Source organism: Manacus candei, unplaced genomic scaffold (genome assembly GCF_025592945.1).
Source record: "Manacus candei isolate 608988 ecotype Guabito, Panama unplaced genomic scaffold, ASM2559294v1 h1tg000056l, whole genome shotgun sequence".
Classification (NCBI taxonomy): Eukaryota; Metazoa; Chordata; class Aves; order Passeriformes; family Pipridae; genus Manacus; species Manacus candei.
In genome coordinates, this window is record NW_026138104.1 from 8,108,910 (window position 1) to 8,123,000 (window position 14,091).

General features: G+C 39.9%; 1 protein-coding gene across 7 annotated transcripts in view; it reads left to right on the plus strand.

Annotated features, from left to right (window-relative positions):
* MYO3A (myosin IIIA) overlaps positions 1–11,688 on the plus strand; it is a 119,933-nt gene extending 108,245 nt beyond the window's left edge. For 5 of the 7 annotated variants that reach the window (XM_051802273.1, XM_051802272.1, XM_051802274.1 and 2 more), the window contains 4 exons: positions 4,574–4,683; positions 7,217–7,257; positions 9,037–9,140; positions 11,015–11,688. In XM_051802273.1, the coding sequence (XP_051658233.1) occupies positions 4,574–4,683; positions 7,217–7,257; positions 9,037–9,140; positions 11,015–11,220 (461 nt within the window). In that variant the 3' untranslated portion in view covers positions 11,221–11,688. Of the gene's footprint in view, positions 1–4,573; positions 4,684–7,216; positions 7,258–9,036; positions 9,178–11,014 lie in introns of all 7 variants that reach the window. The other 2 variants (XM_051802271.1, XM_051802276.1) reach the window with 1 other exon arrangement.
* The last annotated feature ends 2,403 nt before the right edge of the window (positions 11,689–14,091 follow it).

Below are 14,091 nucleotides of genomic sequence, written 5' to 3' on the forward strand. Positions count from 1 at the left end.
AAACAGCAGTGCATATTCCAACCTTGAGTAATTACATCCTCATACTGTGTACAGTTAGAACAGTAAAAAGGTATGCACATAGATGTTGTAAACAGTAATACCTGTTAGCTTCTCATTATCAAGTCCTGGAATTCCAGTTACTATATTTGCATTTTTTTCTGATTACTTCCAAGTCCCTCTACAAATCCTATACAATTATTGCTTTTACTCTTGTTTTATTTCCTGCTTTATTCTGAGGCTGGCTTTATAGTTCTGTCCCCATAAGTTGTGGAATGGCTCTAAATCAAACATGTAATATTTCACTTAAATGACCTGAAGATGGGTTTATCTGTTTCTCCAGGTGGCCTAATAAATAAAGACCTTTCATCACATAGATGCTTATCACAGCTGTAACCATGCTATTTCTCCAGTCTTCAGTATAAAATCTGTTGTAAGTCATAGTTAATTTACATTAACATCCATGGATGTTGATTCCTCAAGATTGCTGTCTTCCAAGCTTATTATTGTATGTACAAATGTGCAGACACAGTTCAACCTAAAGGGCTGTTGATACTGACTCATCTTTATTCAAACATTTCTTGCTCATCCTTGAACATTTCAAACACATGCAGCTCTCCACAGTTCCTGTAGTTTGCAGGGCTGTTCAGGATACACATGCATATAGTATGCATTTCAGCATATTTGGAGTTTTCAGTGAGGGCTGAGAGTGAAAGTATTAATATTTGTAGAATTGACTGTGTATGTAACTTAGGAATCTTTGAGGTAGTGCTAAATGAGCTAGCGGAGATACTGATAGGAATAAGGAATTTTCCTTAGATTTGCTAAAGCTTCTTTAATGTTATCTGGCAGCCACATTGTTCACATGCCTTTGCTGACCCTTAACTCTGTATTTCGTTCATTCTCATGGAGAATGACTTTAACTTTTATTAAATTTTCCATCATCACTGGATTAAATGTATGCTTTGACTTTCTGCTTCAGGTTTGGGCAGGAGAGAGATTTAACTTCCTGGGGATGTGTTAGGGCATGGCTGACATTGGCTGTCAAAAGCAAAGCATCCAGGTCAGGAGAGCAAAACCTCCTTTTTTTTTTTTTTTTTTTTTTTTTTTTTGACTAATCAAGTACTGACTGGATGCACTTGGGCAGTTTGAGGAGGAAAATCCCCCCCCCTTTCAATCTGTTGTTCAGCCTGTCTTCCTCCTTGTAAAACCTTTAAAAAGGAATGTCTGTGTTGCATCAACTGTTGTTGTTTCCAGTTTCTCCTATGCACTGCTTCTAGACCACACGTCGCAACACTGACAGCACCTGTTCAGGTACTAAAACAGCAAGGTGTGGGCTGGCTGCAGGGACAGGAGTCTCAGCACAGTCCTTCAGTCCAGGTCCTTAGCTCTGCTAATGAGTAACTGGGATATAAGGTTAAGCAAGTCTCTGTATGCATCTGATTTACCCTGCTTGTAGATAGGGATGATAGTGCCAACCTGACACTTCCAAAGTGCTTGAATAGCTACTGTGTGAATGGTTTTTGTATCAATGTTGCAAAGTACCTATTTAAATGATTGTTAGAGGAAAGCATCAGTTTTTCTTTTACATATAAAGCTCACAGCCATATTTTACTAGAGATATTTGAAGTCTTAAGGAAAATAGGCTACAAGATATTTTACTATGGAGAGACTGGACTTCAATAAAAATATTTTCTTTGTAATGGTCTCTAGAAACAACATACTTGTCCTGTTCATAAATTAATTATTTCACCCCTCCTTTCTGCTTCATTGCCTACTACAGAAAGGTATAGGCCATCTGGAAAACAAGAACATCAAATTCACCATTTATAAGGCTTGGGTATTTCATTTGCCTTCCACCTTCAATTCTACTATGTAAATGATTTCTGACATCCTCAGCAACGAATAAAAAAGCAAAATTTACTTTGTATTATCCAATACAAGGAACTACACATCTGCTGAATTTCAGTAGCAATGATCACGCAAATCTAAGTGCAGAAGGAAATCACAGCTTTGCTTGCTGGTGAAACAAAGAAAGTTTAACCTTACTGTGTAATTTGGAGGCAAAATTCAGAATTGCATTTTCAGCTCTATATTTAATTTTAGAAAGGAACAATGGAGGTCCAAACTTAGAAGGCTGCCTGGCCCAACATGGTGTTTCTGTCCCCTCAACTCTTTTGCATAGCTCATACATATGTACAACACAAGAGCCGAGATGAAAACCCCTTTTTTAACATTGTCAAAATAGTATTTTTTGAATGTAAAAACTAGTCTTCTTTGGAGAGCACATACACAAAAAGTATACAAGTCATTTCAGTTGGAATAATTGTAATCTAGAATACAATAATGCTTTATCTGTTTGACAGTGATGAATTAAATAACATAACAGCATACACAGTGATGAATTCTTAGGGGACAGTAAAAAATCTTAAGGTATTATGAGAGCCTTTTCATTGCAATTTTCCTAAAGCCCCTAATTTGGCTTCATTTCTTTTTTTAGATTTTCATGCAGTCATCATCTTTGACACAATTTTTGAAAATGTCCTACAGACAGGGTGTTAGGTGTTTCTATTCAACTGCACTGAATTTTAAAGGATTTCTTTTAAGGTAGCGTTTCCAGTTTGGACTTCTGTTGTGTTTAAAAATAAAATAGGGAAGATATGCCTCTACTCTTTCACAAATGGTAAGTCAGATAACTCAAGGTGGCCCATTTGAAATGCAGCAAGGTAACAACAGCCCACATGAAGAGCACAGTCAGGCCTGCTATACTTATTGAAATCAAGGAATGTCATTTATATTTATTACAGCTTACTGGAATGAATTTATTGCATCTAAAATTCATTGTTTAACATGAGTTATCTGTAACCTGGCTTAGAAAAGCACCATTGTTCTCTTAAGTGCAAAATATTAAAAAAAAAAACTTGTTTGTTTATTACACGAGAAGCGGTCTGCATTTCAGATAAGAAACTAAAACAATAAATGCAATTATCCAACTACGATTTAAATTAACATTATTCATTCTGGCTGCTCTGTATATCCATGACCTTTACAAGCCTTTATTTATCACAAATAACAAAATACTTAAACAGCTAATTTTGCAGGAGTCAACACTGATGTATTACTGATCATTTCTCATTTTAAATGATTGTGCTATCTCCTTAATTAAAAAGATCTCTGCTGTACATGGGAGAGTTTTTATCATGTAAAAGGGTTTCTGATGGTCATTAGGGATCAAAATACATTTTTCCTCTAAGACTCAATCACATTTAGTTAGCACATCTGGGTTATAAAGTCATTTCACGTGAAAGAGGATAATATCACCAGAACACACTTGAGCAATTTATTGGGATCCAGATCCCCATTCTACCCTCACACTATATTCATTTATGAGTAAGATGGTTTTTTCTCATGGATTGTCCTGAGTATTTCTGTGATGGGACAAGATAAAACCTCACTGGATAATGCAATATACCTTAGACACACAGTTCACTGTGCCTAAACCTTGTGCTGTGACTTCATCCATCACCCTGTATGTGTCCCTATGATCCATCTCTATCATTGTTCTGCTGCCATGCAACCACCTTCTCCTTCATCATGAAGGAATTGCTGTCACTCTCTGTCAACTTTTCCTATAGCTGAAGTGAATGGAAGGTGACCATGCTCACTGTGCTGTACATTTCTGGTCCCTCAGCCCACAGACCCAGTTCTGTGGTCTCCGAGAACAGGCACAAGGAACTCTGCACTCTATGTTTGCTCTGTGACAAACAGCCTATGAACCCTTAGTAGCCCTTTATCCTAGCACTGTCAAAACAGATTTTTAACAAGCAAACACCCAAGACATTTTTACAGTTCCCTGTGTGCCAGCCAATGTAATCCACAAGTCAGTGTCTAACTCTGAACTGGGAGACTGCCAGAGGACGCTAGTTCCATTTTGTGTTAAAATCTTGATTTTGTTTCCATTAGAGTGAAAGCATTTTTTGCATGTTTGCAGAAAGTTTTTGTAGAAATAGAAACCAGAATTTGAGTACACTAAACTAGACTACACTGGATGTGATGGACATGGTCATGCTCTGTTGCCCAGTGGTACGTGATTTGGCTTGAAATTAAAAGACTCAGCAGGAAAATCAACACCATGATAATATAGAGGATCAACCTCTGAAACTGAGGCCTAATGCTAGTTCCCTCCTTAAAGATTGACTTGAATCTGAAAGAAACATCATCCCTACCACCTGTCCCCCTTACAAGACAGGGGTCTCCCAGTAGCCATTACCCTTCAGAGCCCTTTTCTGAATGTGGAGCATCAGCCCATTCAGAAGGAGAGGTCTGTGCCAGGCAGACTGCTGGGCTGTTCCAGCCTGGCATGTGTTCGTGTGGGCAGTCAGGACCCAAATGGATAAACCCATTCTCTGCTCATGGAAATGCCCAAATCATTTGCTTTCTTGAGTTATTGCAAGCAGTAAAAGTGGCTATGTGGATTTTTTTTTCTCTCTCTCTGTTGAAATTTTCTCCTGTTTTTTTTCAAAAACCTCCCAATTCTGTGAAGAAATAAGCATTTCTATCTTCTGATTTTTTACAGTTGTGGCCAAAGTAGAAGACTCTCGCCCAATGCAGAGACCCCCAAGAAGGCCACGGAAACCCAAGACATTAAATAATCCAGAAGACTCCACCTACTACACTCTAATACATGTGAGTTTAAGAAGCTTTTGTAGGTTAAAACTGCCAGATATTTCCCGCCTAAACCATCTTTCTAATTGTCCAATTCCCTATATTCTTTTCTAATGCAGCATAAAAGCTGTGTCCTGCTGAGAAGAGGCAGGCCACGAACTTCACATTTCAAACGAGGCTTGAAATTGAAGTTCAGAGTTACTCTGACTGAGGACCCTTGTCAGACCAATATCTACTTTTGTACCTAAACATACATACTTTCATTATATGCATAAGCAGCATTTGCATTTTCAATATCCAAATCCAGTGCCCTGTCTCCATAGTTTCTTTGTAAGTCACAGGAGAGAAACAGGAGAGTCACAGGTTCATTGGGAGAGCTATTTTGAGCATCTAAATTAGTGCTTGATCTTGCAGAGAAAGCAAATACTAAAATAAGCTGTATTAGTATGCACACTGTAACTTCCTTTACAAATGTGTCAGATTGTGATTATGAAGGAATTGGCAAATACCAACAGCTCAGGAGACTAATGGATTTGAGTGTGTCTATATATAGCCTTTGGTCCAAGTTCAGATACCAAGTGCTGCATTCTACTCTTGACTTTAGTGCCCTTAAATATATCAAAAAAAGGCAAGAAAGTAAGCAGAAAGAGAGAAAATGTAAAAGCAGCTCAGAAAGCATTTCCAACAAAAAAGCAATTAAACTGATTTGCTCCAGGTGCCCGTATCTTAGTGACCTATTTTAGCAGCCAGTGAGAACCCAGCTAATAAACTAACCGTAGCAATTGCTTCTCCTTTCAACAGAAGGTGTCACCAGGGCCTTCAGGGACAGTTGTGTCTGGCATACAAAAAAAGACAAATATGGTTATGTTTTATTCTGGAGGCTTTGAAATAACACAGCTTTCCAACAGTGATATTTTAAAAAGAAATTGCATTCTTAAAAATAAATTCGCATGTAAGAATAAAATTTGTTTTGTTAAAGCAAGATTGGTAAGATAAAGGAATGAAATGAAAGGCATGACAGAGAATTCTATACCAGGAAATTTCTGAGGAAAAGGGTAATTCTGAAGTAAATGCCTGTTTAGAAAGCCGAGACCATAGAACCAGGAACATAGTATTTTCTGAAAGGTAATTTGTTACATGGCCAGCTCATATCAGAAAACAGCCATCACATCAGTGCAAAAAAACCCTGCAGTAATGCCAGGAAATTTTTTATCATTTTTTTAGCAGCAGTTTTTCAAGATATTAATCAATATTCCCTTCAATTAGTTGTATTTTCAAGAGGATGTGAAAAAGAGAAACCTGTCTTTCTGGCATTAAGTTCACTGGTCAGGGAAAGGTTCAACATAAATATCTATACACTGAAGATTAGAAAGGAGACCTACCAGTTCTTAAAATTCTTAGATCTTAGGTAAGTCATTGAGCTCTAGATGGTGGTCAGCTTTAGGGGTAGTCAGTTTTCCCAGCTATCATGGATTTTCTACCTTATTAAAAATCTCTGTCACCTACAGGTATTCACAGATTATTATCAAGCCCAGATCACCTGAAAGTGAAAGCAAACAATACGAGTACATTTTTAGAAAAATTTTCTCTCTCTTCTGCAAAACCAGATATTTCTCAGATCATGTTACAGATATTAATTAGACACCTCCCATTCTCACTCATGTCCTTGCATATCAAATGAACTAAAGGGGTGCACAGGTATAAATGAAGCCTGACAATAGCCCATTGTTCATATAAGGCACTACAAGTTTATTTTGGGATATATTTTTTTCAATCACCCTATTATTTTGAAATTATATGTCATGTTCATTTGCTTGCATACTGAAGTCCATCAGGATTTCTGATTCTCAGTGACTTTATAGTCACTAATTCTAATGAGTTTTCACTCATTTGCAAAAAAACACAATTAAGAGCACTTGCATTAAAAATACTGCCTTTCAAGTGTGATGAGTTAAGTGCTGCAACATACTGTCATTTTGGGTGTAGGGACAGAAATGTATTAGAGAAAAGACATTATTCACATTCCCTATAAATCTTCTCTCCTCTATATTTCTAGATATCTTGTGTCCTAAGGGTACTTTTGCCACCTAGTATACTATTTTTTAATTGGGCCTTTGTCTACTAAAACCTGTGACAAGACTACATTGGCATTAATGAGAATAGGATTATGTCTACTCCCACTGTGTTGCCTCTATTCATGGAAATTCTCTTGGCATCACAGTAAATTTGCCTCAGGAAGATTGTGTTGTCAACTTCATTAAAACATCTATAGCTATTTGAAAGTTTTAGATCTCCTTTTTCTGTTCTGATCATGATTAATTTAGCTTTTTTTTTCACAGTATGGCAACTGAACTTTGGGAGAAACAAAGCTAATCCCATTCTCAGTCTCAAACGTTCTGAAAAGAGATTTTTCTGGGACACTTACTCAGCATATTAGATTCTCTATATTTTCTTTTAATCAAAAATATACAACACTCTCCTACCTAATGCTGATGAATTGTATCTTTGCATAAGCTTTCCTTTTAGTATTTTTAATTACTTTTTATTTTCTTAGAAATCAATACAAGATGAAAAACGGAAACCAAGAAAAGAAAGGTAATTTTTTTCATTATCTTACTATTGTCCTTTAATACCCTAGGATAGTTTTTAGCTGTATTTCAACCAGGAGAACAAGGCATTGAAAAAAGAAAAGTAATTTGGTGATTCACAGGAAGAACATTGTATACAAAGCTAAAATACACAATTTTCAACTATTAAAATCCATTATAGAATTCAGTCCTTCAGTTTTAGTAAAACATGGACCTTTACCATGGCAACACAAGCATTCTAATAAGTTAAGGTCCACATCAAAGATAGTTCTGACACAGAAAATAATTGAAGGTGCTTAAAATTGCAGTCAAAGCAAATGAGCAATCAGTTTTTTTATGTTAGCAAAAATACAAAGACTGTTAAAATTCTCTCCTAAAAATATATGACTGTTTGGAAATAATAATAAAATTAAAACAAGAATTATTAATAATGGGTAAAGAAGAGTAGCCCTTGAAACTTCAAACATAGGTGTTTTCTTCGCAGTGTAACTAACCTATTTCCATGGATCTCTGCAGAAAAAAGGAAGCGATTGGTATATTCTGCCCTTCTGTATCTTGGATCCTTATGTGTCCTGTAGACGTGGTTCACAGCTCCTGACATACATCATAGCTTTATTTTATTTCTGTTTCTGTACTTAAGCTTTTTTGGTGCCCCCTGAGTGACACTGCTGTGGCACCACAGCGTGCATGGGATGGCAGCCTGCTCAAAGATGCAAGATGAAAGGGCTCTTTGCGCTGTCCTTGGCTGAGGTTGCAGAATACAAACACCATAGCTAAAATCTGTGTCTTAAAGGATGTTACCTGACATTAAATGCATATAAAATGTGCTCAGGGCATCTAGCTTTAATTTAAACCACAGTTTAAATTGCACTTGACCATGCCACAGTTTAAGGGATTGACCTTATGTCCATGTCCCCCATGTCTGGTCTCTTTCAGCTTCTTTTCTGATGTCATTTGGAGCCTGAAAAAATTTCACATCTATTGACTCCAGTTTAGCAAAAAAAAAAACCAAAAAAACACAAACAAACAAAACCAAAACAAAACAAAATTAAAATGCACCAAAATCTAGTGTTTTCTCTCTTTGGCCTCAGTTAGGTTTCACTCATCTTAAATCTAGTTAACCACTTTCCTGACAGCATCTTCCTTCATATGCTGACTCTGTATCATTGCAATTGAAGAACATAGCAATTGAAATCAATGAATTATTTCTGGTTTCTACCAATTTGAGAATTGAATTCTGGACTTCTTTTTTCAGATTGCTTTTAGGATATTATTTTTTTTCCCTAGCCATTCTAAACTAGATGTCAGGATTGATTTTTTTCCTGTATATATAATAAGCTGGATAGCATTCACCTAACAAAATAAGAGACATTTGCATTATTGACATTTATACCTGAACTAGTTGCTTTAGACTCTCTTCTTGTAGTTAGAGAAAAAATAATAATCTTTAGGAAAATGATTCATCTCTTGCTCAAAGAGATATCTAAAATAGGTCAGATGAATTACACCATAAAAATGCTTTTCCACTGAGTATAATGGCAAATCCAAACAATTTCAGTCCTATATGTCTCCTTTAAAAAGTATTTAGCATTTCAAAAATCTCAGTATCTGCATTTTATACAGCAGTCACGCTTCAGAAACTGATTTTTTGTGCCTATATATATTTTTCCTTAGATCCTCAACACAGAAATAGAACTGATAATTGTATTTGGTTACCTTGTTTTTGAATGTTGAGTGTAAAATTGAAAAGTGAAACTGTTAACTTTGTGTTCTTATTTACTGACAGTCTGAGCAAAGTGCTAGATTTAGATATCTACTACCAAGAAATTTCATCTACTGACTCCACCTCAAAGGACAGCAGTTCTACCACAAGAAGGAAGAGACACCCATGTGAGCGCAGGACTTCAATTTTAAGAACTACTGAGCGGTAATTCATACAAAATAGTAATAGGAAAAAATAAATGTTGTATACCCTTGCTGAGATATTCAAAATATTAATAAAAAGAAAAAAAGATACACTTTAAATTAGACATAAATCTATTCTTTTAGTCATGGAATCTTGCCAAATTAACTTGTAAAGTGTATAGCTGAAAATTTCCCATCTTCATACAGGAGAGATAAATGCCAGTGTGATTGGTGATCAGCCTACTTGCTAGTTTTTTGTGTCCCAAGGGCCAGATGAGATGGACAGACATTATGCTGATCTAAAGTCAAATTAAACTGAAGCAGAACCTAAAAAATTTATTTCTGATCAGTTAGGTTTTAAATAGGGTGGTCGTGCTCCAAACATTCTGCACATTTTCTGCAGGTAAGACTCCAACATGACTACCTCCTTTTCCTGCTCTCCTGTAAGCATGTGTGTCTATAGCCTGTGGTGCACCTCATCAAAGTGGACAGTCAGGAGAAAAACCCTAAAGGGAGGGTTCACTCAACCTCCTCTCTTCCCACGTAGACTTCATAGAGGGTGACCACTTCTGAGTGGAAGGAAATTCTCACTCTTGCCAATGCACTGACACACATTACACATACAAACACATATTTATATATCTTAATATATTTGTATATTCTTGTGTCTTTGTAAAGTTAAGAAAAACTTGGAAAATTATCTAGGTCAAAGGTTTAAGGGAAACACTAAGCATGGGATGATTGCTGATTTGAAAATGTATCTATATAATAGAGAAAATGTTTGTAGAACATTTAGAATGTAGAATGTTCATTTTGTGCCCCTTACATATTTTATTTCTGGCCTTTTTTTAGGTAGGATCTAAATTAATTTTAGGAAGGTGTTGTGAAGGCATGGAATTAAAAATAATAACATCAGGGAATTACCGTAATGTTTACATTCCTTGGAACATGTTGCATTTCTAAGGTGGTTAATTACACCAAATCTGTCACCCTGAGGTCTAGTTTAGGTGAATGAGAGTTTTTTTAGTGAGCTTAGTAAAAGGAATTTACCTTTTACTGTGTGCTTCTCTGATTGCATCCTAATTAGCCATAGTGAAACAAAACCTATGTAACTTTTAAATTTAAACTGTTGTCTCAGAGGGCATATGAATGCAATTAAAACATTTCTAGACTTCAGTATCTCTGGAATGGGGTCATCTGGATCTAAAAACTACAGCCATTTCAATCTAGAGAAGTGAAGTCTTATTTGGCAGTTTATCTTTGGCGCTGGTATAGGACCAGTGATGGAATGCATCTTTAGTGTAGAACACTACAATTTTTTGTAATTATTTCATTTTTTAAATAACTGAGTTTTATTTTTAATCTTGCTCCATTGTAACAGCTGGTGCCAGGTCACCATTCCAGCCTGTCAGAGGGACTTCCAAAATGCATCTTGCCATGTGAAAAAAAAAAAAAAAAGAAAAAAAAAATAGATGGACACTTACACTGAGCTCCACTGGCAGGTTAAGAACAGAGCAAACAAATTTATGCCAACCGAAAATCTGCTTCAGTAACCATCAGGCAGACACTACTGCGAAGGATCCCCATGTTCTCAATGTTTTTATGCCCTTTTATTATGTCCCCTTCATAGAAGAACATGTTGTTCTTCAGTGTTCATCTGCTTTTAGCATATATTGTGTTTGTTCCTAGGTGCCTGCTCTGTGCAGCACAGGAAGAGGCCTAGCAAAGTCAGTTGATTTCTTTCTTTCTCCTTTTATTTTTCTCCCACGAGGCTGGAGGTTAAGCAGTCGATTAGGAGTGTTTGCCAATGTAAATGTTTTGACTTTAATTTCTAAAACACTTCTGTGCTTAATCCCTAGGTCGAGGATTGCAGAAAGACCCCTGGAAGAGAGTAAAGCTGAAGATAATCCCTATGACTACAGACGACTGCTGCGGAAGACCTCACAGCGCCGGCGCCTTATCCAGCAGTTCTAGCTGCTGCTGCTGTTCCTGCTGCCATTTGGCTTTTATTAGCATAATTTTTTTTATCATTTTATACCATGTGCTTCCTTGGTTTTTTTTTTAAATCTTCAATGTTTCAAGTTTACAGTGTGTGTGTTCACGTGAATTTGAATTACTGTGGTTTACAGCCCAACACCATTGCAAAGGGACACTGTCAGTCACATATAATATTCTTAAAAAAAACCCTAATATAAAAATCAGCTTTCTTTTGGGTACCATTGCTACATCCTAAAATTATTAGACATTAAGTATCTTAAATCTAGTTTACTTTTGTCAGTGCATTTTTCTTTTTTTCATTTCATCACTCATCCAATTAAAATAATCATTTACTTCATAGTTCCCTAGATAAGCTTTAAAATTCCCATAAGCACCTTCAGAAAACATTAGTTATTGTTTCTAATAAATTGTTTTACATGAAAAAAAAATTACAAGAGCAACATAGGGGAATTTCTGCTCATTTTAGTTTACAATGCCTAAATTTTGGGATTACTTGTTTGTGGCAAGTGTCCCTCAAAAAAAAAATGAACACAAATGATTAATTGGATAGGATGCTATGGCAGTTTATTTCATTATTGACTTTGCTGTAAAACTAGTAGCCAGTTTTAAAGGTCAATATAGTGTGTATAATCTTTATGTTGGAGATGTCCATTTATGGGAAGTATATTCAGCCCTCTCCTCTGCCTCAGCTTTGTGACTAAGTGATGAACTTTAAATCGTGTTTGCTTTGTTCTCATTTGCATTAGATTTTTAGGAATCTTAATCTCTGGGGTGCCAAGAAAGGAATAGAATTACACTCTCTGGTTGATTGCTGCTGAAATGTAATGATCATTCTTAATCAGTTCCACTAGAAGTTTAGTGGAAATAATAGCAATAGCCACCGTGTTCAAATTCCCCCTGATTCTCTATTCAGAAGACCTTCTTTCACAGAAACCACACAGATAATTGCAGCACTTCCTTTCAGGATTCGTAATTGCATGTTCCCAGCTGCAAAGCAAGAGAAGGCAAATTTCATGATGCCAGCATAAAGGCTTGATCCTGCTCCCTTCCTTAGCTCTCCTAAACATGACAATTGGCAGCAGCCAGCCACAGGGAGGGGCTGGGTTTTGTCTGAATGGACACACACATTTGGCTCTTTTCCCAGAGACAGGTACCTATTGCTTCCTGATCTACAAATAGTTATAAGGCTGTGCACCAGATTAAAATTTACTGCAATGTAAAATTTTGCTATAAATTGTTAAATTTTGAAATCTGTTTAAAGTTGCTTTCTCATGTATTATTAAAACAGTAAAGTAAATAAAAATACACAAAGCAGTGATACAGTTGGCTGTGTCTGAATTACACCCAGAACTGATGAAATACTCTGGAGTGGGGCACGAGCAAGGCAGGGAAGGGCTCACAGCAGCCTCTGGCCGTGGAAAGCTGAGTTATTGTCTATGTAAAAGGCAATGTGATGCGGCAACTGAAGCAGACCTGTAATTTCACATGAAGAGGTGCCTAGACTGGTTCTCCTTTAGTTTCCCACCATGGCAGTGTTTTGAAAAACCAAGACATTTCTGTGAGGTCTCACGGGGGGACAGTCCTTGTAATCATGTGGGTGCATGCAGAAAGTGGAGAGATTCCCTCCCAGAACACAGCGTGGGAGCCCCAGGGCCTGGCTGCGAGGAGCGTGGGGTCCCTGCGTGACCAGGGCTCTCCGGCAGAGCCAGATCCTGGCCTGGCGTGTTCCCGTCTGCCTCCCTCCAAGGTTAGGGCTTGAAATCCGTCCTGTGTCGGAGGAGAGGCAGCAGCGGTAGGGAAGGGCTCCCGCGGAGACCCGGCTGGGTGGAGAGGGAGATCTGCTTGGCTTCAGAAACGACGTCGTGGAAGGAAAGGCTAAGGCTGTTTTCCTGCTCTTCCAGTCTGGCCTCAGAGACCTGCAGCCTCCACGGGACTGGAGCGAGAAGAGCGGCTCCACCAGGGTCTCCATCCCGGGAGGTTGCGAGGATACCCCGAGAGTGGCCCGGGGACGCGGCAGCAGATGGGGGAGCCAAAGGCCGCCCCCAGGCAGCCGCGGCGTCGGGGAAGAATCCTCCTGCACCTCCGTTGGAACCAGGACCCCTCTGCCAGCCCGGGAGCAGGGCGGGCAGCGGGAGCTGCCCATCCCCGCACGGGCCCTTCCACCAGCACCTTCTCCGCGGCGGCCCGATGGGGCGGCGTGGGCTCCGGAGGGTTGTCTTTTCCCCGCCCCGGGACTGCCCCGCTGCTCGGCGCCGGCGGCAGGGGCTGTCCCGGCCTCGCCCCTGCCCGGGAGTGCCCTGCTGGACGTGCGGGGGTGCCCCGGTACAGGGTGAGGGGCGGGGTGGCGGGGTGGGTGAGTGGGTGGGTGTGTATTTCCCGTCACTTTGCACCTCACAGGACTGAGGACGCTTCACCGTAGACCCAGCCCTCCCACTCGGGGCACAAGGCTGGCCCATCGCGGCCTCCCGCGCCAGGACGTGTAAAACTATCCTTCCGTCCCGCTTAGCGCTCGGCGGCGCCGGAGAGTTCGGTCCCCTGCTCCCACCCCGTCGGGCTACCGCCGCAGAGGTCGTGGGGGCGTCGGTGGGGTGAAGACAACACAGGCCACCTCGCTCGCCTTATCCCCCCGAGGCAGCTGCAGCGCCAGCGCAGGGTGACCCTGCAGCTCGGGTCTGTCCCCAGCGCTATCACACCCCCACTGCCGCCCCTCGATCCTCCGGTGCGGGGCGCGGACTCCCCTGACAGCAGCCGCCTCCGCCGCCGCCCGCCTTGGCGGGCACCTCCCCCGGCCCCCGCGGCGCCGCCCGCCCCGTCCCGGGCAGCGGTGCCTGCGGGGCGCGGCCGCGGCATCTCGGCGGAGCGCGCCCCGAGGGTGCCCACGGGAGACGCTCCCACCCACGCGTGCCCGGGGCGCTCCCGCCCCTTCGCTGCCGCCGCC